The sequence below is a fragment of the Bos taurus genome, chromosome 7 (assembly GCF_002263795.3).
Source record: "Bos taurus isolate L1 Dominette 01449 registration number 42190680 breed Hereford chromosome 7, ARS-UCD2.0, whole genome shotgun sequence".
Lineage (NCBI taxonomy): Eukaryota > Metazoa > Chordata > Mammalia > Artiodactyla > Bovidae > Bos > Bos taurus.
This window is the reverse complement of record NC_037334.1, coordinates 22,033,519-22,060,226: the sequence shown is the minus strand read 5'-3', so window position 1 is coordinate 22,060,226 and position 26,708 is coordinate 22,033,519. Positions and strand designations below refer to the sequence as shown.

The 26,708-nt window shown below is 48.1% G+C and overlaps 1 protein-coding gene across 1 annotated transcript; it reads left to right on the top strand.

The window, feature by feature from the left end:
• Positions 1–77: 77 nt before the first annotated feature.
• SLC22A5 (solute carrier family 22 member 5) lies at positions 78–26,346 on the top strand. Its single transcript, NM_001046502.2, is given in 10 exon segments — positions 78–650; positions 7,449–7,552; positions 14,930–15,084; positions 16,284–16,455; positions 17,578–17,704; positions 19,438–19,538; positions 21,380–21,594; positions 23,091–23,273; positions 24,409–24,544; positions 24,900–26,346. Coding segments are annotated over 10 exon segments (1,674 nt in total). The 5' UTR covers positions 78–257; the 3' UTR covers positions 24,988–26,346.
• The last annotated feature ends 362 nt before the right edge of the window (positions 26,347–26,708 follow it).

Below are 26,708 nucleotides of genomic sequence, written 5' to 3'. Positions count from 1 at the left end.
GGGCGGGCTTGGCGGCTCAGGCTCAGAGCCCGCCCCGGCCTCGCGCACTATGTAAGGCCAGTCGCTTCGGCCGCGGCGGCGGCAGGAGCTTGCGAACCTGTTCAGTCAGCTGGCCGTCCCCAAGACCCTTGCTCGGTCGCATTGTGGGGATCCGCCGCGCAGGCGCGCAGGCTCGCCACGCTCCGCCCCCGCGCGCCGCCGCGTCCTCCGACCCCCGGCCGCGGGCCGCGCGCCGCGCGCCGGCAGCTGAAGGCAGCATGCAGGACTACGACGAAGTGACCGCCTTCCTAGGCGAGTGGGGGCCCTTTCAGCGCCTCATCTTCTTCCTGCTCAGCGCCAGCATCATCCCCAACGGCTTCAATGGCCTGTCGTCCGTGTTCTTTACGGCCACCCCGGAACACCACTGCCGGGTGCCGGACACCGCGAACCTGAGCAGCGCGTGGCGCAACCACAGTGTCCCCATGCGGCTGCAGGACGGCCGCGAGGTGCCTCAGAGCTGCCGCCGCTACCGACTCGCTATGATGGTCAACTTCTCGGAGCTCGGGCTGGAGCCGGGGCGCGATGTGGACCTAGAGCAGCTGGAGCAGGAGGGCTGCCTGGATGGCTGGGAGTTCAGCCAGGACATCTACCTGTCCACCATCGTCACCGAGGTGGGTACCAGCTCCGCGCCCAGGGCCTGAGACCTAGACGTAGGCAGGACCTTCACTGTCTTTAAAGTCGCGCACTCCACCCGCCAAGGTGCGTGCTGGCTACTGTCACTCCCTCGCCGCGGACTCACTACATACTGGTGATGGACATCCTCCAGCCAGGTGGCTCGGGAGCCCTTTTCGTGGTGACTTCCAGAGAGATCGTGGCCATCGCAGCACGGTTGTCAGTCTTGCCACCCCTCCTTGTTAGCTACCTTGGAGAGGAAGCCAAGAAGGACCTAGCAATTCCTTGTAAATACTCATTTACTTTCCCCATAAAAAGTCAAAGTCATTCCCCATAAAAAATTGTTTACTTTTTACTCATGGTCAGTTATCATTAGTCTTTTAGGATTCTGTGCATCTGAAGATCCATTTGGAGTGACTTCTTGACTTGGAATGTTTTAGGGTATTCTAAGGAAATGTCTTTAGCCAGATTTAGTTAAAGCATACAGCCTTAGTTCATCGGAAGCAGGGGGAAAACCTTTCTCATTCCCCAGCCCCTTGGATTTTCCTTTTGGGTGGCCTTTTCTATCCCCGGTGACCTTGTAATTATTAAAGCTGGATGTATGATGTGGTATTTATGGATGCATGCGGTTCTGCTTTGCATCTTACTCCAGCTCTGGCACTCTGACTCTGTGTAGTCTCAGCAAAACTGAGCAAGCAGGACATTAAAAAGAGCACTTCTGGAAAGACTCTCGGGTGCCCAGGTTCACTGTGTGTCAGGAACAGGGGTTTGAGGAGTAGGCAAGGCTTCTTGGAGAAGGAGGATTGTCGATGAGTCTGGGGTGTATAGCTCAACAGAGACAAAGTCTGGAACAGTAAGACACAGCCTGGCATAAGGTCAGGATTCACAGGGAAGAGGCTGAAGGGAATGGTCCATAGTTCCTGTTATGGCATCAAACCCTACTGGAGCCTCAAGGAGGCTTACATGGGTTCTGGAGACTGTGTGTGTATGTTGCTTCTGGGGGTTGTCACCCTTCAAGGTAGTCTGCGTGCTGCCGCAACAAACGTGTGTGTGTGTGTGTTGTTTTTTGTATATTTGGACATTTGATGTCCCCAGCATCTGTGCCTCCTTACTCCACATGTGTGTAGTAGGAGTGTGAGAAGAGCCCCACTGGGATCTCAGCGAGTGACAGCATTCCGGTGTCCTCAGGCACTGCTGCGTGAGAGGAGAGGCGCTGGTTGGAGGTAGTTGACTGTGATCTGTGGCCGAAGCGTGCACGGAGTATTAAAACTTACAGTCATCACAAATCCTCTATCCCAGCCTCCCGAGCGAGTCTGTCACCCTCCTGGAAGCCAGTGAGCATTGTGAAAGTAGAGGCTGTCCCTCAGATTGCAGGCAAAGACCACGGAGGGGAAGCCATACTCCATGACCTAGAAGTCCCTGCAAATTCTGCATCTGGCTGCCTGCGGAAGGAGAAGGCAGTGAAGTCAGGAGCAGCTCGTGGCATTTCTTAAGACTTTGCCCTAACCCCTATGTTTCTGGCTTACTCTAATCATTTGCTCTTTCTTTGCTGTCCCCATCCTGCCTTTGGATGAGAGCAGTGATGGCATTGATGAGCTCCCAAAGGCAGACTGTTCCAGAAGGGTCCTTGAGCTATGTTGCTACCAATATCAGCCTTTCCTTTTGTATATTTAGGCTGTTTCTTTAGCTGTCTGAACAGTTTCGAAAGAGCTCTGTGCCCTTTCACCTACTTCCAGGTTGTCAGTCTTTGCAGGGAGGCAAGATTAATACATTACTTAGCTCTTTGTTTGAGGATGCTGGTATGCCAGACTTTTAGGTTCAAGGCTGCTCATTCTCTTCTGGTGAACAGTCACTGTTGGAAGCTGTTACATTAACATTCTGATGGCTCCATTTTTCTAAGGCCCGTTTTCTTTCAATCGGACCTGCCCGGCTGACCACTGCAGCTAGTCCTGTGCCTGTTAAATGACTTCAAGCCCGCCCTCTGCCCCAAATCATGCCTAGAGGTATTTGTAAGTACACTGGTATGGAATTCCTATTCATGGTTTTCAGCAGAAGATGAAAACCCCCAGTTTCCTGTTTGATTTTTTTTTTCTTTGTGGAGTTGAGTGCACACAGAGTACTAAATTTTGTGGTGTACTTATATCTTGCAAGTCCTGACATTGATGCTGGTTGCAGATTGAGTACTCAGGAGCATTTTTGTTGAATGGATTAATGAATATTTTGAAATCTTCTCCACCGTGGGAGAACTGAAGAAGAAAAGGACAGGTTTAACTCATAGAAGAGAAACTCAGGGATGGTCAAAAAGCATTAAGTGGAATATTTCAAAGTAAATGTAACCCCCCACTCCAGAGACTGGGGCTTGTGCCCATGTGGATCTGCAACAAGGTGTTGGGATTGGCAGAAAGAAGGGGACACTGTTTATGAGGTGAAAGAGGTTGTTCTCCCATGTTTCTGGAATAGGTGGTTCATGAGCTTCTAGGCTGAACCCTTCTGTAGCCCTTCCGCCACCCCAGGGGTGTGGGGGCATCAGCCACTCCACTATGCAGTGGCGCTCCAATCCCTGAGTGTTTCTTGGCCCAGCGCTGCCTCCTTCTCTGGGAACATGGGTGATTTTCAGGCTGCCTGGGTCACCTGCTTTTTGGTGTTGCCATAACACAGCCTGTGGCTGTAGAGTTTTCCTTTGGAAATGTCTAGCTACTCCAGCACTCATGAGTTAGGGTCTCTTCAGCCAAAAATCCAGCAGTTCTCTGTGTCCCCTTTTCCTCTGCTTCCCAGAAGCCCCCTGCCCTGGCCCTTGGCAACACTCTTACTCACTCCCTGTTGTCCTGGAAAGCCTCTTTTTCTCGACCAGCTTTTCCATCAGCCTTATCTCGTAAGTGCATAGTCTTAGAAAATAGGAGAGCACCCACTGTTATCTCCGCATCCACCCAAAGAAAAAGCTGCATCAACTGGGGAGGCAGGCCCTGGGCTGACTAAAGGGGTGGGGAGACCAAAAAGACCTGGAGCCAGGGCCTCACTGCTCTGCCTTTCTGACTCCCCTCACTCTAGGGAAGTGCGGACCCTTTTCCCTGCCCCTGCAGCTCATGGCAAATCCCTGAGGGCCCCTGTGTACATACAGTCACAGCAGACCCATCTGACCATGAGCGGTCAGATTGAGACTCTAGCTAGCTGAGAACCAACACCCTGGGTCAAAGTTCTGACAGTGGACCCAGAGAAGGGATGAGGGAGAAAGGAAAATAATCTGTTCTTGAGAATGAAGTTCAGGGTTCATCTGGGCTTTGGGCAGCCAAGCCCAAGGACGAAACCCAAGGGATAGTATGGTTTGGAAGGTTAACAGTCCTTTATCCATCGAGTCACTCACTCACCTAGGTATCAAACAGGTACTGAGTCTCTCCGCTGCAGGGCTCTGCCAGGCTTTTAGAGGATGTGGTCGCAAATTGTTCTCCTTGCCCTGACAGCCTTGGGTCAAGGATTCACCATTAACTGCAACAGGAGGCAGGATGAAACGTGTGTAGGACTGCATGGCCTTCAGTAACAGATAGTGCTTACCAGTGTGTTTGACCACTGATTCGGTCAGGCTGGGTACATCTTAGGAAAGAGCTTCTGCCCTGTGGGCACAGGCTCTCTCACTTTTTTCTCCCAGTCAACTCACAGGTAAGAACATTTAGTCCCAGGGAACTACATCATCTCTGTACTTCCCATAACTGAGAAGTAGCACCAACTACATGCTGTGTTCAAGAGACACAGTTCTCTTTCTTTTTAAAAATTTAAACAGCTTTATTGAGGTATAAATTACATAAAACAAACTGTGCCTAACTAAAGTATGTAATTTAAAAAGCTTTATATATATAAGCTATCTCCAAGAAGCCATCACCGCTAGAAAGGCACATTTCTAACCAGGAAGGGTAGCAAGCCTAGGCCCTTTGCCAGGGTTACTCTCAGATTTTTTTTTTTTCCCCTAAGTTTGCTCCTGCTTTTATAGCTCACCCAGCTGAGGGGTAATGATGCTAGACTCATGACATAAATCTTAAACCTACACATTTAGTTCTAAGGTTAATACCTATTATCATCAGCTAATACAGTTCATCCTTCATACCAGGTGGCGTCTTCAGTGAGCTGATCTGTAGCTGCCTTAGTCATGGCTGCCAAGCCAGGAACTCAGTATAGAAATACTAGATTCCTTTTGCTGTAAAGACAGCAAACCTTGGGTCATAACCTGGACTCTATGGGCTTCTCATCCCACCCCTCCTTAGGGGGGTCAGGCCAAGTCCTAGAGCCCGCTGCAGTCCATCTGGTGGTTGCCAGGTGGGTGGGTTGGGCTGGCTGGGTGGAACCCAGTCCGTGCTTGCCCTTCTGTTCATTTGTTGAAACCTAGTCCCTTTCCTGACCCTATATACAGGCCCCTTGTGGCCAGTAGGAAGGAACTGCTAACCCTTGCTTGCTTTTGGAGGGCCCAGAGCCAGGCCATGAGGATTGTTAAGACATGTCGGTAGTAGATGGAGAGCCCAGTTACTTCAGGTAGTTACATGCTTGCCCAGAGTAAGGACACTGAACCAAGTGGAGGGGCTGAGGCTGCTGGAGCCGGAGAGATGCTCTGGGGATCCACTTGATGAGCACTTCAGTCACCTTATCTCCTACAGAGCATTGTTTGACCTAGTTTCAGGTAACATCTGGCCTTGCCAGTCGAGAAGCCCCTAGAAGCCTATACTGGGAGACCCGACATGAGGTGGGGGTTTAGAGGTGCCACTCCAGAACTCATTGAAAATGCCCCTCTGGACTTCTAGTCTGGCTCAGCTGTATCAGACCCCAGCTCTCATGAGAGACCTATTGAGAAGCAGCTAATGACTCTATTCAGTCTTTTTTAAAATCTCTGTCACTACAAAAGTAGTGCCTGCTAGCTGGGAATAGATCCCATCATATTCAGTTGTGACCATAACCATAATCTAACACCCAGAGGCTGGCACGCCCTCACCGAGTCCCTCAGCTCTAACTCCCTGCCACTCCTATTCTGACTTCAGCAGCTGTGTCTGGATGGCAGCTGCCCTAGGAGCACACACCCTCCTAGAAGGAAGATGGTATCTGGGTGCTGGCACCACTGAGACTGCAGAGATGAGAAGGCTGCCATTGCCTGAACCTTTGGGCCTTAGTGCTCCTTGCTTGTCCCCTGCTAGTCTGGGCTTCCTCTAGACTCAAGAGTTGGTGACCCCCAACTCTTCCCTGGAGTGGGGATCACCACCCATTCTCAGTCCATCCAAGGCACAGGCTTGCTCCAGAGTGGAGAGCTAGCTTGCGGCTGAGTGAGCCTTATCATCTTCTGCAGGGGTTCTTGATCCATCCTGCTGCTGCTGCTAAATCGCTTCAGTCGTGTCCAACTCTGTGCGACCCCATAGACGGCAGCCCACCAGGCTCCGCTGTCCCTGGGATTCTCCAGGCAAGAACACTGGAGTGGGTTGCCATTTCCTTCTTCAGTGCATGAAAGTGAAAAGTGAAAGTGAAGTCGCTCAGTCGTGTCCGATTCTTAGTGACCCCATGGACTGCAGCCTACCAGGCTCCTCCATCCATGGGATTTTCCAGGCAAGAGTACTGGAGTGGAGTGCCATTGCCTTCTCCGATCCATCCTGAGGGCTGCCCTTCTACCCATTCTGAGGTGCCTGGAGGCTTTCTGCATGCACTGCCCAGCAGGGCTGAGAAGCAGACTTGTTTTTCCCTCTGACCTTGACCTGGAAGAGATGCTTTCTTCTTGGAAGCCGTGTACTTCCCCAGGAGCCAACAGGATCCGTGGAGGGCAGGCATGCAGCCTGTCACCAGGCAAGCAAGGGGCTGAATTCCCTGGAAGGTGGCCTTCTTGGTTATTACAGAGTACCATCTCTCTGTTTTGGGAAACATTTTTCTGGGAACCAGCAAGCTTCCTATTTTGGTTTCTCATCCTTCTCTTGGCCCTTGTTAGGCTGGAGCAATCTCATGTGTGAGTGTTCAGTGCTTCCCTGGGCCCGCAGATCTCTTCCCATGCCAACTGTGGGTGAAACTCTACACCAGGTTCCGGGAACCAAGCACTGCAACCTGTTCCCACCCCCAGTCACTGTTTCATAAATGGGGAGATTAAGGCACGATGGGCTTGGGTAGCTAGTTAACAGAGTAGGAGCTACAACCCAGCTTCTTGGCTCCCAGCTCAGTGCTCTTGGCTGTACTCGGGCCTTATGTTGGCACAGCATCAGGGATACCAGCTCTAACTGTCAGCAGGAGCCAGGAGTCATTGGCCCAGAGTCAGGACCTGAGCAGAGCTGAAGGAACAGATCCAGAAGGTGCATACTAGGCCTTCTGGCTGCATCTCCTTGCTGGATACCCTGACCCTTGGAGCTGCAGAGCCCTGCTCCAGAACCACTCATATGCCATCCGTGCCAATGGCCTGGACCCCACTGAGAGGTTGCCTGCTCTACTCACAGTCCCAGCCTCAGCCCAGATCCTTAGAAGTGACCATGTGAAGCCTCGCCCTTCCTCTTTGGTTGGCATGTGGGCAGAGTACCTGCTCCCTGCCTGTCTCCCCTCCTGAAACTGATAACAAAACAATGAGGCTAAAAGCTATGAAAAACAAGATGGCCAGTCTCCCCATTGAGGGGAAACCTGTGCCATGCCTTGCTGCCCAGTGGGCTGTCACCTGCCTTAGTGAGCTCACACACCCTTGCGGTCATGTAAACAAAGCATGCAAGGATATGGGATGTTCTGATTTCATTTTCCAAGAAGCTGAACATTTAAAGCACTTTGAAAAAGAAGTAATACATCCTTCTCTCCTCTTTCAGTGGAACCTGGTGTGTGAGGACGACTGGAAGGCCCCGCTCACAATCTCCTTGTTTTTCGTGGGTGTGCTGATGGGCTCCTTCATTTCGGGGCAGCTCTCAGACAGGTAAGGTGGGTATCTGTCTCCTGCAGCTGCTGGGGCCCCCAGCATAGAGCCAGGTAGTATCCTCTCAGCCTGGGCTGTGTGTTTGAAAAGAGGGAAGGCACATCAATACTATAGACTCCATTCCAAGTAAGGAGAGTCAGAAGCCTCCTCTCACTGATGCTTGCTGAGCAAAGCAACCTCAGCTGAGTGTATCCATGATCCAGTTGACCAGGAAATATGCCTTGATTCACTTCTGTGGCTCCTGGCTGGCCTTCCCTAGGTAAGCATAACCCTTTGGTGTCTTCACACATTAGGAGAGGGAGACACCACACACAAGCACATGAGCTGTATTGTAGATCTTCAGTTCAGTTCAGTTCAGTCGCTCAGTCGTGTCTGACTCTTTGTGACCCCATGAACCACAGCACACCAGGCCTCCCTGTCCATCACCAACCCCTGGAGTCCACCCAAACCTATGTCCATTGAGTCGGTGATGCCACCCAACCATCTCATCCTCTGTCATCCCCTTCTCCTCCTGCCCTCAATCTTTCCCAGCATCAGGGTCTTTTCAAATGAGTCAGCTCTTCATATCAGGTGGCCAAAGTATGGGAGTTTCAGCTTCAACATCAGTCCTTCCAATGAACACCCAAGACTGATCTCCTTTAGGATGGACTGGTTGGATCTCCTTGCAGTCCAAGGGACTCTCAAGAGTCTTCTCCAACACCACAGTTCAAAAGCATCAATTCTTCAGCACTCAGCTTTCTTTATAGTCCAACTCTCACATCCATACATGACTACTGGAAAAACCATAGCCTTGGCTAGACTTAGGGCGTTCCATAGACAGTTGCCTCTGTGTTCCCAAAAACCATCACTCTTTCCTCAAGGTAAGAGGAGGTCTCACTAGCCGATGGCAGTGTGACGGGCAGAACTCTTATGCTCACAGGGCTGATTCCCTTTAGCTAACAGGCTTGTGGTTATCGTACTTCACAGCAATCAGGAAGTGTGCTGTTTCAACCCATAAGCAGGTGATTTGTATAATTCCAGGGCTCTTGACTCAAGGTCTGGGGCTTAGGGAGTTCATCTCCGCTGGAGATTACCTACAAAATTTTAGAGGTTGTATGCAAGCATTTTTCTGGAGAAAGTTCCAGAGTTACCACAATATTCACAGAGGGGTTTATGATACTGTGTCTTTTTATCTCAGGACTTCAGGGTCTGTGAGAGAAGCCTGTGGCAAGGAGAATAGCCTTCAGCAAGCTCCTTGGCCACACCGGATCACCCAGTGGAGAGGAGTCCCAGCATCCTCCCAGCAGGGGGAGTCTCTCATAGAGAGGTTCAAGCTGAGGATGTCGTCCTGCTTTGAGCACACAGCCATCGTACCCTGTAGCTTTCATGCAGAGGGATGTTCGGGCATATTGCATCTATGGATTAATATCTTTACCTGAGGAGTCTTTCCTCATAAGAAATATGTGCGTTTTTCACTAGATTTGTCTTTTCCAGTGTGTCATCTAGTGATTTTTGAAAGGGACAAATTCCCACAGTCACCTGTAAGTATTAAAGAGTTCAGTAGGCCGTGACCACTGACTGTTGATTCTAGATGAGCCTGAGAAACTTGCTCCTTTAGGGGAAAGGCCTTTGCTTCCCCAGACTCTTAACCTAGCAGCAAGTATCAGTTAGTTACTTACATTTATTTAACAAGCATAGAGGATCTGAGAATTCCTTGGTAGTCCAGTGGTTAGGACTCTGTGCTGTCATTCCCAAGCTCACAGGTTCAGTTCCTACTGAGGGCGGGGAACTAATATATCTCAACATTTACATACTTAAATACATATTTTAATGAAACTTTTTTTCCTGTTTATCCTTTATAAATACACTTAGAGCATAGCAGTATTTACTGAAGGTGAATATACACTTACTATATGACTCAGCTACCCCACCCAAGAGAACTCTTAACCTATAGCAAGCATCAGTTAGTTACTTACATTTACTTAATAAACACAGAGCATCTGAGAATTCCCCAGTGGTTAGGACTCTGCACTTTCATTGCCGAGGTCACAGGTTCAGTTCCTAGTTGGGGCAGGGAACTAAGATCCCATAAGCTGCACAGCACAAAGTAAATGAATAAATAGATAAATACATACATACATACGGAGCTTCTAATATGTGCCGTTCACTCTTACAAGTACTGTACAAATAAACAACAAATAATTTGATCTTTGTAACCCTATGATACAGGAAGTATTATTCTTTTCATTTTACAGATGGGAAAAATGAAGCCCAGAGGGATTAAATGACTTGCCCAGAGTCACACAGCTGGCAAGTGGCAGAGCTAGGATTAGGGCCCAGAGAGTCCTGATCCTGTTTCCTGTGAACTACCGTTCCAGGTGCCCACTCTTCTAGAACTTGCCTTCTAGCAAGGCAGAATGTATTAAACAACGAATTGAGGGAAGTACTTATTACCCTTTGTGATGGTAGGTGATACAGAGAAGTACAAGGTACTCAGAGAGGGTATGACAGAGGAGGCCTGAGATGATGAACCATGTGCTAGGGGTTGAAAAATGAGTAGGCATTAGCCAGCTAAAGGGCTAGAGAGAGGAAAGAGTGTTCTGTGCAGGAAAGCTGAGAGTGCTTAAGCCTAGACTCAAGAAAAGGCATGGTACACCGCAGGAGCTTGGAGACAGTGCTCTGGAGTGGTGTGGAGAGTGGAATAGAGACACCACAGTGAGGCAGGCTGAGTCCCAAGCAGAAGAGCAGCCGGGCTTAGCAGGTGACAGGAGTCTGGGCTTTCAGCACGTAGCAGGGTGGAGCTTTTGAGAGTGTGACATCATCAGCTTTGCATTTTTTAAAAAGTTTTTTGATAACTTGGTGGAGAAAGGATTGAAAGGAAGCAAGAGGGATGGCAGAAAGACCAAGTGAGAGGTTATCACAATAATTTATACAGGAAATGAAGGTGACTTGGACTAGGCTGAAGGCAGTAGACACGGAGAGGAGTGGAAGGAGGTAGAACCGACAGGGCTTAGCTCTGTGTGCACAGGAAGTGAGGGGAGGGAGACTCCTGGCCTGCACAACTGTGCAGGTGGTGATGCCCTTCCCAAAGACAAAGCCCTGTGGAAGAGGACAAAGTTTGTAGGAGAAGGTACTGAGTTCCATTTGAACATACTTAATTCAGGGTGACTATGAGACTTCGGGTCTCATAGGAGTAATTGAGTATGGAGTTGGATGTATGGATAGGGTGCTCCATGAGAGGTTTGGGCTAGAGAAACGCATTTGGGAATTGTCAGTTCACAGAACCCTCATCAAAGCCTGGAAAGTGGATGGGAACAGTGTAGAGTGAGAGGAGGGCATGCCGTGGACTGAGCTTAGAGGGCCTCCTGGAGCGGAAGTGGGAGTTCCTCCTCACAGGGTGGGGTGGCAGCTGAGACTCAGAGTAATTACCTTGATGTGAAAAACTAGGAGGAAGTACCCTAGTTTCAGAGTTGAAACCCAGTGCATTTCTCTAGTCAGCTGTGTCATAGAATAGATAGATCACTGTGGGTCAGCTTTGGAGCCTGATGACCACGTAACACCATGATGATCTGAGGAAAGTGTTCAAGTTTCAAAAGGTCTGCTCCCAAGGAAACAATAGAAACAAAGTTAGTGACTGTGTTGAAGACTACCTTATTCTTCAGAAGGGCTAGTACAGTGCTTCTCAAACCTTTAAAAAAATTTTTTTTTGCTAGCAGATGTCTTCTTTTAAGTAGGATCCTTTAAGTCCAGTAAATGAAATCGCCAAAAATGTGGCTGTTCTGGCTGTGGCACCTGCCTTCAGCTCCTTGTACCACCCAAGCTTGTCTGCACCCTGTTGGGCGGCCCCAGGGCTCTGCGGGGTGGACAGATTTCTCCTAAGTGAGCCAGGTCAAAAACCTTAGCCTAACAGATTGCCTTAGAGCAGTGCATTCATGCCCTCCAGTGTTGTCTGTGATATCAACAGTAACTTTTTATATAGGACTCCTTTCAGGAATATGAATAAGCCTAAAAGTCAAGAGCAATAACGTAATCCTGGGTTGCCAAAGCATTTTATCTGATGTCACTGAGTTACCTTTAAGTGCAGAATTATAAGGGAGGCACAACCCTAGGGAAGAAGTAGCTGATATTTTTATTTTTGTGGACATGTGTATGTTTAACCTTGTGTTGACAGATTTTAAAAGTGAGCCTTTCTTGCAAATCAAAACTACAGTGACAAGTATCACCTCATACCAGTCAGAAGGCCATCATTAAAAAGTCTACAAATAACAAATGCTGGGAAAGGGAAAAAAAAAAATGCTGGAGGGGGTGTGGAGAAAAGGGAACCCTCCTACGTTGTTGCTAGGAATGTAAGTTGATGCAGACACTGTGGAGAACAGTGTGGAGGTTTCTCAGAAAGCTAAAAATAGAACTACCACATGACCAACAATCCCACTCCTGGACAAAACCGTAATTCAAAAAGGTACGTACACCCCTGTATTCACAGTAGCACTGTTCACGATAGCAGAGACATGGAAACAACCTAAATGGTCATCGACAGGCGAAAGAATAAAGACGATGTGGCGCATCTGTACAATGGAATTCTACTCAGCCATAAAAAAAGAATGAGACAAATGCCATTTGCAGCATCGTGGATGAAACTAGATACTATCATATTAAATGACAAGTCAGAAAGGAAAGACAAATACCATACAATATCACTTATATGCGGAATCTAAAATATGACACAAGCGAGCCTGTCTACAAAACAGTAACAGACTCACAGAGAGAGCAAAGTCGTGGTCGCCAAGGGAGAGGGAGGTGGGAGTTTGCGGTTGGTAGATGCAAACTATTATGTTTTGAATGGATAAACAACAATATCCTATTGAATACCGTATAGCACAAGAAACTATATCCAATCTCCTGGGATAAACCGTAATGGAAAAGAAGAGGAAAAAAGAATGTCTGTATGTGTATAATTGAGTCACTTTGCTGTACAGCAGAAATTAGCCCAACATTGTAAACTGGCTATACTTCAATTTAGAAAAATAAAGAAAAAAAATGTTAGTGGCTGTCAGAGAATATAGCTGATTTTTATTTTCTTCTCTGTGCTTTTCTGTATTTTACAAATGTGCTGTGTACACATAAATATAATATCAAAGAATAAAAATAGACAAATGTTTCTTTTAAAAAGTGACTCTTTTGAGCCCCAAACCCAGATTGCCAAGGATTGTTGCAGTGGAAGGGCTCCCTGAGTTGTCCTCTTCACTACTCTCCAGGGAGCCCTTGGGAGGGGAGAGCAGGGTAGGGAGGCCCCACCCCTTGGTTGGCGTGCAGGGCGCTATTGTTCCGAACAATGCAGGGGAGTCTCCTTTTAGGCCAGGGTTGCTCGGCAGTGTTGACATTTTGCCCCAGAGACTGCTTTGTTGTGGGAGACTATCGTGGGTATTTTCAGATGTTCAAAACATCTCTGGCCTCTATTTACTAGATGCCAGTATCATCAAAAACAACAAACCCCTGTTGTAATGGGGAGAAGCACCAAACTCTACCATGGCTGAAGGCCTTGTGCACTGGCCCCCTGGCACCCTCAGCAGTCTCCTCCTGACCAGCTGCCCCTCGCGTGCATTCGTCTTGCCCCTCCAACCACAGTTGTACGTGCTCTTCTCATAGTCACAGCAAAACATTCCCGGACCCCCATCCCCATGCCACGGCCTTCCTTGACCACACAGGTGACCTCCTCAGGGTGTCTGGTTTACATTATTACACTGGTTCCTTGTGCCTTGCCTTCACATTGCCTATCAGAAGTAAATAAAAGATGTTATCATAGTATTAATGTTGACTTCCCCCACTGTACTGTATCATCAAAAGCTTGGTCACTCTCCCCTACCCCCTCTTGTCAACAACTACTTTACATTTGGGTCTGATCTTGGTGCCCCATCTTCAGGGAGACCTCCCCTGAATGCCCAAGTCCCCAGCCTCTACCTGTAGTCAGGATAGGTTCCTTCGTTGGGTCCCTTGTGGGTCAGGATGCTGATCCTTCAGCGCTCTTGTTTCACTGTGTGATCGTACATTGAGCAGAGTGATTAAAATATGATGACTGTCTGTCTCTACTACACACTATAAGCTCCTTGAGGGCAGAATCCATGTATTTTTTTCTTATTCAAATACATTTATAGTGACTAGTATATAATAGATGTTCAAATAAATATTCATTGAATGAAAATGGGTGTCTGCTAGCCCTGGCCAGACTCAAGCTGAATCTGCTAGGTTGAATGAACTAGGTTGACTTGTTCCTACTTGTTGTAGCACTGTCTTTGAAACCAAACAAATCCAAAAAACAACATTTAAAAAAATTTTAAATTGAACATAGATATAGAAAACCACACAGAACAAGTGAGGTTTAATGAATTATTCCAGGGAAATAACCATATAAATATCAAGTCAAGAAATAGAACTTTGCTGGCCACCAGGAAGCCCCACTCATCTGTCCCATCCCAAGGACAATAGCCTCCCTCACCTATCAGTAAACACTAGCCTGACTTATAATAATCACTTCCCTGTGGGTTTTTGGTAGTTTTATCATCCAAATGTGCATCCTTAAACACAAGTTTAGTCTTGCTCACTTAAAAATTTTTATATGTCTGTTAGTCTGCTTTAACCTAGGGGTTCTCCATCCTTTTCTTTGCCTGGGCTATTCTACTTGTAGAATTTCCCAGTCTGAATTTTGCTGAGGGTATACTTACAGTGCAATTGAACATATTGCTTTTTCCTCTGCATTTCTTGCAAATTGCAGCTAGATCCAGAGACTTCATCAGATTCAGCCCCTTTGGCAAGACTGTAGGAGTTATACAGTGTTCAAGTGTCTCTTTTTATGATGTTAGCAGTCATTGAAACATGATACTCCTATCTGTTCATTCACTGGAAGTCATAAAAGGATGATGTTCTAATGGTATCACTTTAGTTTCATTTAATAGTTGGAATACTTTTATGAAATGATACTTTCCCTCATCTGTTACTGGTTACTGTTCATATAGTTTACATAGAAAAGTCAGGACAAATGTCTTCCCCTTTATTTAAACAGTTTTCATCTATAATGAATTCTTTCTCCATTATCCTCCAAAGTAAACCAACTCTTGAAAAATATTAATTATGAATGTATAAACTTAAGTATAATGAGTGTGTTCAGTCCCTTGTGATCATTGTGTTAACTCTGGCACTACCTCTTGGGCAACGCCGGTGCCCAGGCTGTGCATTAGTAACAGCCTAGGGACCGAGAGACCAGGACGGCCCCCTCACCAAGTGCCCTGGCAACACTGTCTGCAGCCCCTCCCTGAATGACCCCGGGGAAAGCCCCCGCTTCGGGGGGCCCGTTCATGCTGCCTTCTCCCAGCTGGTTCTCTGTCACTCTCCTTTCCTTCCCAGGTTTGGTCGGAAGAACGTGCTGTTTGTGACGATGGGCATGCAGACAGGCTTCAGCTTCCTGCAGATCTTCTCGAAGAACTTTGAGATGTTTACCGTGCTGTTTTTCCTTGTAGGCATGGGCCAGATCTCCAACTATGTGGCAGCATTTGTCCTGGGTATGGCCATCAGTTTGGAGTTGAGTACTTGATTCTGTTTCACCATCATCCCACCACCCACTTTCTGGGGACAGCTGTGATGTCCCTTTGGGGAGGTGGTCTCTGGCAGTGCCAACCAGGGATCCTTGGTGGATCCAATTAGTAGGCATGGAAGCTGAGTCCTCCAAGTGCCCACCCAGCCTCTCGTCCCCAGCAGCAAGATAGCCTAACTGCTGATTTCCAGTTCTTCTCTGGCCCCCGACCTGTGGCACCTTGGTCTCATTAGTACTTGATGGCCATTTTGCTAGAATTCACCTAAACATCTTCTGTTAAAAATAGGGCCTGCCATTTCCCAGGGCTGGGGTAGCTAAGGAAAGAGGAAGGCATGACATGAGAAGCAAGGGCCATGATTGGCAGGCTCACCAGGGAAGAAAACTGCCTCTTCTGAAACGCATAGTGGCTAGTGAAATTGACTGGCAAGAATGAATTGAGGGACTTCTTGGAGGTCCAGTGGTTAAGACTTTGCCTTCCAATGCAGGGGGTCAGAGTTCAATTCCTGGTTGTGAAGCTAAGATGTCACATGCCTATGGGCAAAAAAAAAAAAAAACCCAAAACATAAAACAGAAGCAGTGTTGTAAAAAATTCAATAAAGACTTTAAAAATGGTCCACGTTTGTTTAAACATCTTTTTTAAAAAAGAATGAATTGATAGGGGTGGGCTTTAGTCACGAGACCTTCAGGGTTTTAATTCATAATCCACAGTGCAGGGCTTTGGCCTGCTCTCACTGAGAAGCTGCCAGTTTCACTGTTTGGAGGACTCTAACTCTAGCTTTTGGGTCATTAGGTTCCTTGGTTTGATCGTTGAAAGGATTGTTTGTTTCTCTTCACATTTAATAGAAAAAAAAATTTTTTAAGTGCAATAGCCCATGTGGCTATAATAGCAAAATTGCCTTCAATGAACCCTTCCTCAGTGAAGATTTAAATTTGAGGCCCCACATGGCATCTTTAGCATAGGGTTTCAGAAAGTGATGACAGTGTCAGGAGAGAACCCTGAGGTACCCGCAGCAAGTGGTCAGAATCCTGTCCCTCCCAAAGGCTTGGAAACTTTGAGATAATTCTTCCTGATCCCTTATCTGTATGTTGAAAATTACACAAAAGAAGATGAATAAGGAAATGACCAGAATTAAAATACTAACCTGACTCCTCCCTTGTTTTGAACAGGAACAGAAATTCTTGGCAAGTCAGTTCGTATTATATTCTCTACGTTAGGCGTGTGCATATTTTATGCGTTTGGCTACATGCTGCTGCCACTGTTTGCTTACTTCATCAGAGACTGGCGGATGCTGCTGCTGGCGCTGACGGTGCCGGGGGTGCTCTGTGCAGCGCTGTGGTGGTGAGTGTGCCCTGTGCCTGGTGGTACCCACTAGCAGGGTGTCTTCTGTCTGGCTTTCACTAGGGGGCAGCAGCAACCCACACATCCTAAGTTCTTTCAGAATGTTTTTCCATCCACAGAAAAGCCAAAAACAAAACAACTTCAGGAAATCAACAGACTTGTTCTCAGCCCTGTGCTGCGTTGATCGGAGTGTAGACAGAGGAAAAAGCAGTAACTGCGAGATGATAGTCTAGCATGACCTCCAGGAAGCTGTCAGACCGCAGGACAAGACAGCTGAGGCCCTGGCTCTGGTTGCGTGTTGCTACATCCTCGTGCCACAGAACTGAGAGAAGAAGGAGCACATTGTGAGTGAGAGTCCTCCAGGTAGCAGGATGGAGGAAGCCAGGCTCCATCTTAGCCTCCAAGATAGAGCTGGACAAGCAGAGAGGAGGCTATTCCATACTAAGAGAGAGAATGAAGCTGAGGCGGGAACCCCACTTTGCACGTAGGGATGGCGAGGTCCCTGGCCCATGTGGATGTGAGAACATTGCAGAGCACAGTGGGAGAAGAGACAGATGAGTCCTGGTTAGGACCCAAGGGCAGAGGCCAACTGGTGAGGTAGAAAATAAGGTCCACAAAGTCTCAGAACGCCCAAGTGCCTTATAGACAGTCAAGTGGAAAAATCAAGGAGGGAGGGATGACAATAAACTAGAGGCTGTCAGAGGTCAGTGCAAAAGCTTCTGGGGATGCCAGGAACAAGCAGGGGAGTACAGCAAGGTGAGGTGTGTTCCCCGGCCCCAGCTCAGCCCATGACAGAAGCCAGGCTGCAGGAACCCATGTTGTGCCTGTCTACTTAGTGTCCAGCAGGTGGCACCACCACTCCTCAGAAATGGGAAGTGGCCAGCCAGGGAGGAATCCCACCCATCAGGGTGTGTCGGCGCCTGTAAATTCTGTGTACTCCAGTGTAATCAGAGGCTCACACTTACTGGCTGCAGCACAGTGCATCTCTTGGCTTCTGGCTTGGAAGTATCAAACATTCCTCAAACCTCGCTCTGGTTCTGAAACCCCATTTCCCACCTCCACGTGTGCTCCACCTGGTCTGAGGGACAGAAGGCTCAGTGAGACTGCTTCTTGTACTTCCAGGTTCATCCCTGAGTCCCCCCGATGGCTCATCTCTCAGGGGCGATTTCAGGAGGCAGAGGTGATCATCCGTAGGGCTGCCAAAACCAATGGGATCATTGCACCTTCAACCATCTTTGACTCCAGTGAGGTGAGCGCTGTGCAGGGGCTGCTGGGAGGGTCCCGGTGACCACAATTTTAGGGCAGCATCACACAGCCCCGAAGCCCTCCCTTTACATAACAGCCCAGCCCTCTCCATGCCTAAGCCCCAGCTGATCCCAAGGCAGGTCCTGTTAAAATTCAGAAGTTGAGAAGGTGCCAGCTGCCTCAATTCCTTTACCTTCCCTGTGGATTTTAGATTTTCATACTTTGTATAAATCTTCTCTTTTAGGTGATCATACAGTTGAACCATTACTTTTCATAATAACTCTTTATGTGTAATAGGTCTTCCATGAAGTTGGCTTTCTGGAAAATCTTTGTTTCTTATACCTTGGCAGTTTCTAATTAAAAAAAAAAATGCACTGCCTAAAATATGAAACAAAAATAGATTTGGAGTTAAAACTGTCTTGTCTCCTTCCGCCTACCAATGGGGAGTGGTTGAGTATCGTCCTAGAGCCAGGTCCTTTTTGACATCCACCCTCCCCCAACCTCACACCTTTCTGCAAACCCTGTTCTCCCGTGCAGTGAGTAATTTCCTGGCTCTGCCTGATTCCTGGATCTTGTTTCTCTTTGCTGTTCTTTCTGTTTCCACCCTGTCTGTAACAAGCAGTTTTCCTCAGTCCCGTGGCTCCCAGAAGAGCTTAGACCTTGTCATTGTTGGCTGATGGGATTCTGGAGTGTGTCTCTTCTCTGACAAAGACGAGGGCCTGGCTGTGAGAAGAGCCAGCAGGCGCATATTGCTGTGTGCAAAGGCACGTTCAAGCCAGTCTGACTTCCGATGCAGAGTTCAGGGTTGGGAAAGAGAGACCAGTTACTAGAGGTGGCAAAGAAGCCACTGGCCACTGACAGCCCTGCCAGCCTCACAGTTAAGAAGTGGCCCAGCACTAGCTCCCACTCAGGATGTCCTAGAAAGGACTCGGTCAGAGTTCAGTAAGGGGTAGATGGCAGGGAAGGCTTCTGAGTGAGGTAGCCTTGGGAGCTTTGCAGAGGTCAGTCTGGTGAACCCATGAATCCACTGGCATTTTTATAGAAATGAGGCTATTTCAGGGGATCAGTTAGGTCAAAAGTTGACCTTTTGTTGAACTGCTAACTCAGGAAAAACAGACTCCAAAGCTGGGTTTGCTTAAGAAAGCAACATCAGTGTGTTTAGACGTGTGGTTTATTAATGTCCTTGGCCGTGCCAAATTTCATAGGAAGTTACACTGGGTGAAGCCAAGGTCAATTTTCCTGTTTTTCTATCTGAAATTTTTTTCCTTGGAAGTAGACCAGTAACTACATGGTAGGAGGACCAAAAAACATTAATTCTTTAAAAAATATCATATCAATAAACTACACAGCCAGTTTCTCTCTGACCCAGAGGGCTGGGAGCCAGGCTTGGGAAGGAATGCTCAGAGGCCTCCCTGGAATATGGCCATTGACAGGGTTCGGGGTGGTGCTCAGAGAGAGCAATCAGCTTAGGCCTCCTCCTTGGCTGCATTGTGTTACAGGCTGGTCACTTACTTTTATTCCTCTTTCTTGTTCACAAATTTGTTATCGACAAGGCCTGGTGAAGCCTTCTACAGCCCAAGACACAGCCTCTATACCTACTTTTCTTTTCAAGCAAGAAACACGAACCACTCCCCAAGTCAGAGACACAGAAAGCTAAGATGCCAGAGTTTCGATGTTCTGGGGTCTCTAAGTCTCCAACACTCTCTCCCTCCCATACCCTTGCCCTGTTGTCCGCAGCTACAAGACCTAAGCTCCAAGAAGCAGCAGTCCCACAGCATCCTGGATCTGATCCGAACCCGGAACATCCGGATGATCACCGTCATGTCCATAATTCTGTGGTGCGTAAGTGAGACCTACCTGGGGCCTCCAGACGCAGCTTCTGGCAGTAGCTCTCAGGCTTCACATTTGCAGACATGTCTCAGACCAGAATTGAAAGCCTATGTCATCAGAAAGTGGCACAGATGTGCCTTGCAATAAAGTGGGCGTGTCCTGGTTCTTAACGGAATCTCAGAACAGGACTACGAAAACTGTTGTGGGGGCTCTTGAGGAAGATACAGGGTCTTTGGGGATCCCTCCAGGCCGTAAGGTGAAGAGTTGCTCATGTTGGGGCCCTAGTTGAGTTGTTCCTGTCGACAGTGCATCAGTGCAGGAGGACTGGTGAGGGCTTTAAGAAGTTCTAAGTGAAGGCTCCACCGGTTACAGAGGCTGCTATGTACATTCCGGAAATGTGGAAGCAGGACGTCTTCCCTCTGGAATGTTTGGAGACTGTCCTGGAGGCAGAGCCATGGCCTGCATGTCCTCTTCAAGTTCCTTCTCACATGGCATCTCCCCAAGTGTGTCAGGCAGGGATTTGTGACTTATCAGAAAGAAGGAACACATCTGAGTGCCTAGAGAGTGTTTGCTCGGTGGCCAGACACTTGGGATTACAGGTGACTACCTGAGCCTGCAGTAGGGGAGGAAGGCAGGCTCCATCTCAGAATCCTTGTTGCTGGAGTCAACAAGCCTTGGCAGCCCGCTGGGTTGCTCCCTGGGGGGTACTGTGAGTCACTCATTTCCAAGGAATGGCCCGGGATCCCTCGGGGCAGCACACGCCCCTGAGTCGGCCTTGGACAAAGCCAACCTTCAGCCTGCGCCACAGACTTGCCAGCCTGCAGTGAGTCACCCGTCCTGAGGTTCACCCGGGCTCTCCGCCTGCTCTGGATTTCCCAGGGACTCCTGTATGAGCCCTCTTCCCTGATTATAGCGGCTGTGGCTTCAACCTGCAGATGAGTTAGAAAGAATCTGATTCATGTTGGTCTGGTTTGCCAAAAAGTGCTGACCGTCAACAGAAGGAATGTCTGCTGGAGACAGGCACTCAAATGGCCCACTGGGAGCTCCCTTTCCTCCTCACAAGTCTGGGGGGGTTAGGATCAACTGCTTCTGACCAGTCTCTTGGCTCATCGCCCCAAAGGGTCTGCCAGGGATCTTTCTCTAAATGTTTGACCAGTGAGTGTTCTTTATTTTATGTTATGTCACCAACCTTACCATACCCCACTTAATAGCTGCCTCTTTACTCATTCCTGAGCTCCTTCTGCAGTTGCTGGATCTGGGAGGTTCGGAGAGTAGGGAGGTAGGCTTTTGTGAGTGCTTCAGCTTAGGATTCCTGGGGGGCTCAGTGGTAAAGAATCTACCTGCCAGTGCAGAAGACGCAGGAGAAGAAGAAGACGCAGAAGACTGGTTCAATCCCTGGATCAGGAAGTTCCCCTGGAGGAGGGCATGGCAACCCATTCTAGTATTCTTGCCTGGAGAATCCCATGGACAGAGGAGCCTGGTGGGCTACAGTCCCTGGGGTCACAAAGAGTCAGACACTGCTGAGCACACACAGCTTAGGATTTGTAAAGTCAAAAGGCCTGTTGACAGGTTGTTGGGTCTTGGTTTTTTTTCCAACACAGGAAATCTGTCTGAATTATATGTCTTTGCTGGGACACTTTGGAATACTTTGAAAGTGCTCTGACTCAAAAGGTACCCTGGTCTGGGGGAAGTTATCTTTGTTTCTAAGAAGCAGGACTCAAGGTTAAATCTGCTACCCTCCTGGTGAGGATAGTTTTGAATTTCCTGCAGTAATGATATTTTAAAAGTCGCCCAGGTAGGGAGACACCTGGATGCTGCTTCTCCAGCTTTCCTCGGCACTCTGTTTCAGGCTGACCATATCAGTGGGCTACTTCGGGCTCTCCCTGGACACCCCTAACTTGCATGGGGACGTCTATTTGAACTGCTTCCTTTCGGCCGTGGTTGAAGTCCCAGCGTACGTGTTGGCCTGGCTGCTGCTGCGGCACCTGCCCCGTCGATACTCCATGGCCACCGCCCTCTTCCTAGGTGGCAGCGTTCTTCTCTTTGTGCAGCTCGTGCCCCCAGGTAGGTCCCATACGTGTCTGCGGTCTGAGATATCCACTGAGTCACTCAGTTTCTACGACTGTCTCACCCAATTAGTAAAGAGCATGAAGTGATGCCGTTAGAGCTTGCTTGCATATCTGTGTTCTCGTCCAACAAATCAGGAGAAAGTATCTCTTGGGACCAGACAGTCATCATGGCCTGGCTTTGGGGGCAGGAAGGACAGCAGCCATGTGGGGCTGGCAGTTGATGGTACTCTTCTACCCAAGTTAATGTGTGCGTGTTTGTTTTTGCAGAGTGAGGGGAAGAGAGCCATCCCTGTGTTTTTTCAACCTGGCCCTGTCTTTGTCATTTATTCATTCAATAAGCAGCTGCGCAGTGTTAACTGTGGGAGAGGCACTGTGCTTGGGGCTAACGAGCAGAAGTAAACTAGTTGGGCAGGGCCCCAGGTCTTCCTGGAGCTCACGTTCCAGTTGGGAAGACAGACAGTGAACAAGTAAATAAAATGCTTAGTATAGTACAGACAGTGTTACCTTTTATAATGACAATGAAGGACATTGGAGAGCTGGTTTATATAGAGTGGTCATAGACAGTGTCCCTGAAGAGGGGACAGTTGAGTAGCAACAGATGAAATGATGGAGAAACCCACGAAAAAGTCTAGAAGCAGAACATTTCAGGCCAAAAAAAAAAAAAAAGCAAAGGCCAAGACCCTGAGGAGGAATGAGCCTGGACTGTTTGGTAAGAGGTGAGGGGAGGGAAATGGGAGGGTCCGTCCACAGCACGGTTCTCACAGGCCAGCTGCAGGAGTTCATTTGTAAAACCTTCTTTGTATCCTCCAGAAGGGTGTGAGGTCTTTGAAAACTCACAAAACGGTTTACGGACCCTCATGTCCATGGTGGTACCCTGAGTTGTTATGGATCGGGGGACCTCTGGGTCCCTGGGGCTGGCAACACTGTGCATAGTGTGGCTGGGAGCCCAGGGGTGTATGTGGAGGCTCACACCGGAGCTCAGGGAGACCCGCAGGGTACTCGCAGCATCTCCTCATTGGCACAGCAAGCAGGGGAGATCAGAGGGTCATTCCTGAAGGTCTGCTGGTCTATGAAGTGTTGAGTAGAGTGAAAGTGTGAAGTGAGTTATGATTGAACTTCCCATTTATACACAAATCCTTAGCTAATTCCACAGTGCTGGCAGCATGAGGTTCCATGTCTTTAGTGACTTTGTGATTGGGGAGCAAGTTTCCTTTGGATTATCAAGGGGCTCACTCTGGTGGTCTCTAGGCTGAGGAGAAGAGTATGTCCTCACACAGCTGCCAGTCCCAGCGTCCTCTCAGTAAGCAACTTGGAGGGACATAAGTCCCTTATCCCACAATAGGAAGTTATAGAAACTTCCCTCCCCATCCCTTCCCAGAAAGAAAGGGAGAAAATATGTCTGTTTCAGGCAAAAAAAAAAAAAAACCACTCTCAGCAGCAGTGTACCTTGGGTTGTTGCCTCTTCCTACTGGCCTCCCTTTGCCTCTCCAGAGCTGTATTACTTGGCTACAGTCCTGGTGATGGTGGGTAAGTTTGGAGTCACAGCCGCCTTTTCCATGGTCTACGTGTACACGGCCGAGCTGTACCCCACAGTGGTCAGGAACATGGGCGTGGGAGTCAGCTCCACAGCGTCCCGCCTGGGCAGCATCCTGTCTCCCTACTTCGTTTACCTTGGTAAGTCCCTTGGGGCAGAGCACACACGGGAGGGTTGGGGTGGAAGCACTGATTGGCTGTAATGTGGGCTGGGACTGCTCAACAGGAAAACAAGTGTACACACAGCCAAGACTGGATCTATGCCTGGAGAAGGTTCCTATGGAGGTGCACTGTGGTGGAAGCACTCCTGTGGAAAACAACCTGTAGACAAGCTAGAAATTGACAAGAGCGGAGGGTTTTGTGCCTGTGTTAGCCTTCCTAGGCCTTCCGTCAGAGAACGTAATTCCCCAGTCCTAAGAACTTGCAGTGTGTTTGGGGAGCCAGTGTACTTAATTGGGGAAATCCCTTCTTGGAATTTAAAAGGAATAGGAATAGGGAGTTTAAAAGGAATAGGAAGGGAAAGATGTCCACTGAAGAGATCTGATGAACAGAGAACCTCTGTAACGTGAAGCACTCAACGCAGCAGTTCTACACTGTGCAAAGATCTGCGTTATGGCATTTTACGTGACAGGGCCCCAGTTTTATCTTTCTCAGAATTATTTCTTCACAGCAGCTTCAGTCCCCCTGCATATTCCTAGCTGACACATCTCTGGGGAGGGGTGGCCCCACCTTGGGAGCACTTTGTGAATATGCTGCAAAGATCTGACAAGCAGAAACACCTCCTGACCTGGCCTGAAGACAAATTGAGTGGGTTGTGACACATCTGGAGAGGTGGAGTTATTCCTGTCCCTAGATAAGTACCTCAAGTTCCTTGGAAACCCAGCATTAAGAAATAGGAATGGAGGGACTTCCCTGGTGGCCCAGTAGTTAAGACTCTGCAATTCCACTGCAGAGGGCGTGGGTTTGATCCCTGGTCAGGGAACTGAGATCCCGCGTGCCACAGGGTGTAGCCAAAAAAGAAAGGAAATACAAATAGAAATGGCCCAGCCCCATCTTTCCAGTCTACACCCTTCCCCACACCAAGGTACTGCTGGTTTGTGCCAACTCTGGGTTCTGTGACCTGCCTAGGTGGCACATTCCAATATGGCAGCTCAGACTGGGAGATGCCGAGGCTGAGAAGCCAGGTGATACCCATTAGAGTCCCAGGGACATGAAAGGAGGGGGAGAGACCACGTCTAAGCACCCCCAGCTTGGGACTCTGTCTGCTTCGCCACAGGTGCCTACGACCGCTTCCTGCCCTACATTCTCATGGGGAGTCTGACCATCCTGACAGCCATCCTCACCTTGTTCCTCCCAGAGACCTTCGGCACTCCACTCCCAGACACCATTGACCAGATGCTAAGGGTCAAAGGGTAAGGAGGCCTCCTTCTTCACAAAGTTAATGCGCCTGGCAGAGAGTTCCCCACGAACTCAGAAATGCCATGGACTAGTTTAGCCGTAAGAGGATCAGACGTGGCCAGGTGCTTACTGCCTGTTCTTTCTGGCTGGACCCAGACCACCAGGTCATCACTCACCTCTCCACAGCAACAGCAACTCTGGGATAGTACAGAGACAAGGAGAAACCTTTCAGAATCTGCTGTATGATTTTTTCCCCCCTTTAGTGAGATAACTTCAGCTATGGCAGTGGCGGGGGTGAGGTTTGTTTTGAGACTGGTAGATAATCTTTCTAAGATTTGTTACTAACTTTTGTTTGACTTGTCTTTATAGAATAAAATACAGGCAAACTCCAAGCCACACAAGGATGTTAAAGGATGGTGAAGAAAGCCCCACAGTCCTTAAAAGCACATCCTTCTAACACAGCCTCCAGTGAGAAAGTGAAGAGGAAAGACTGTCTTGTCAGAAGTGGCTTGTGCAGACACTGGTCCTTCAGTGGCAAAGGTCTTTGCTATTGATTCTATGGATTCCGTGTCTGCCTTGCTCGTGGATGGACATCCAAACTCAGCTGCTTATGGTCCTAGACACTACCTTTCTCCAGGGACTCTGGCTACTGACAGACAACTTTGGATAAATCCTAACCATTACAATGATGGACTTGGCACTTCCTAAGAAGTTAACCACTAACTGGAACCAGTAGGATTTGGAAAAAATAGGAGAGGCATTTGCTAAATTTACATTTTAATTTCAGACTACCTAAAAAGGCCTCTGATAGACCTGAAGGTCTAAGTCCTCCCCTCCCCAACCCCCACCCCACAAAACATGTTTTCCCCATTTCCCTCTAATGGTGCCCTTTAGAGGAAGAGAAGTAATTTCACAGGAAGTTTGATTTCTCATACTTTCTCAGATACAAAGGATATTGTTGCTTCCCCAGGGCAGGAGAACACAGGTCTGGGGAAATCTAGAAGAATTTAATATGGAGGAAACTGAGCAAATACAGAACACAGACAAGTGCGTTGACTTACGAGCACTTGGACCACTCCGAGTGGCTACTGGGTAGACTTGTTTACATCTGATCAAAGCACTGGGCTTGTCTGGGCCCACAAGAGATGCGTCACTGAAGCTACTATACTTGTTTTCCACTGCTGTGTGAGTCAGGTCTCCTAGCTACTATGGTCTCTGACGTATGGTTTGAAGGAAGTAAATCAGTGAGAGAGACAAGCAAACTTGTCTCTTCTCCCAAAACTATAATGTGGATTTTGATTGATTGTGTTTTGTTCGTTGTTTGTTTGTTGTTATGTCTTTTTTCTCCTTAAGTTATTTGCCCTTCAGAATAGACGTAGGAAAGGCTGGTTCCTCAGCCTCCTGGTTTTGTCTTTTGTTTCGTGGTTTGTTCTTTTCAACCCAGAATCACTCTGGCAATGTTTTGCAGTTGCCACCTCTGCAAGGCCTCACCAGCCTTAGCTATACTAGCACTTCTCTGAGTGCCAAAAATGATGTCATTGTGTGTGTTCCTTTTGTGATACTTAATCATGGGAAAAAATTACAAAGAAGAAAGTTAAGTTGTGCTCACGGTCTTTCAGAGTTGCTCACTTCAGTGGTTTAACACTGGGAGATACTCTGTGTTCAATGTAAAATTGTCTTCTCTTTTCTGAATATGTTACCATGGTACTCCTAGAGCATATGCTTCACCTGGTTTTAAAAAAAAAAAAAGTATTTTTGTGAAAGCTACTGAAGTGCCTTGGGAAATGAAGATGTTTTAATAAATGATTTTTTAAAATAATAACTGCCCACAAATTTTATTTTCAGTCTGGTAAGTCATACCACACCTTCACGTGACTTTTCTCTGTGTCAGCTTGAACTAATACTAACAGAAGTTTATAATTAGTCTCTAAAGCTAAGATTTAATCCCCATGTACTAGAGACCCTCGCTCTGTTGACTATGGACTCAGCCAGAATTCTTGCACAAATGTCTTAACTTGGGTTCCCCTGCAAGTGGAGCGTAAGACCAGCGCCTCTGTGCAGTTGTGTGTGTGTGTGTGTGCTCAGTTGCTCAGTCATGTCCAGCTCTTTGAAATTCTCCGGGCAAGAATACTGTAGTGGGTTGCCATTCCCTTCTGGGTATCTTCTGGACTCAGGGAT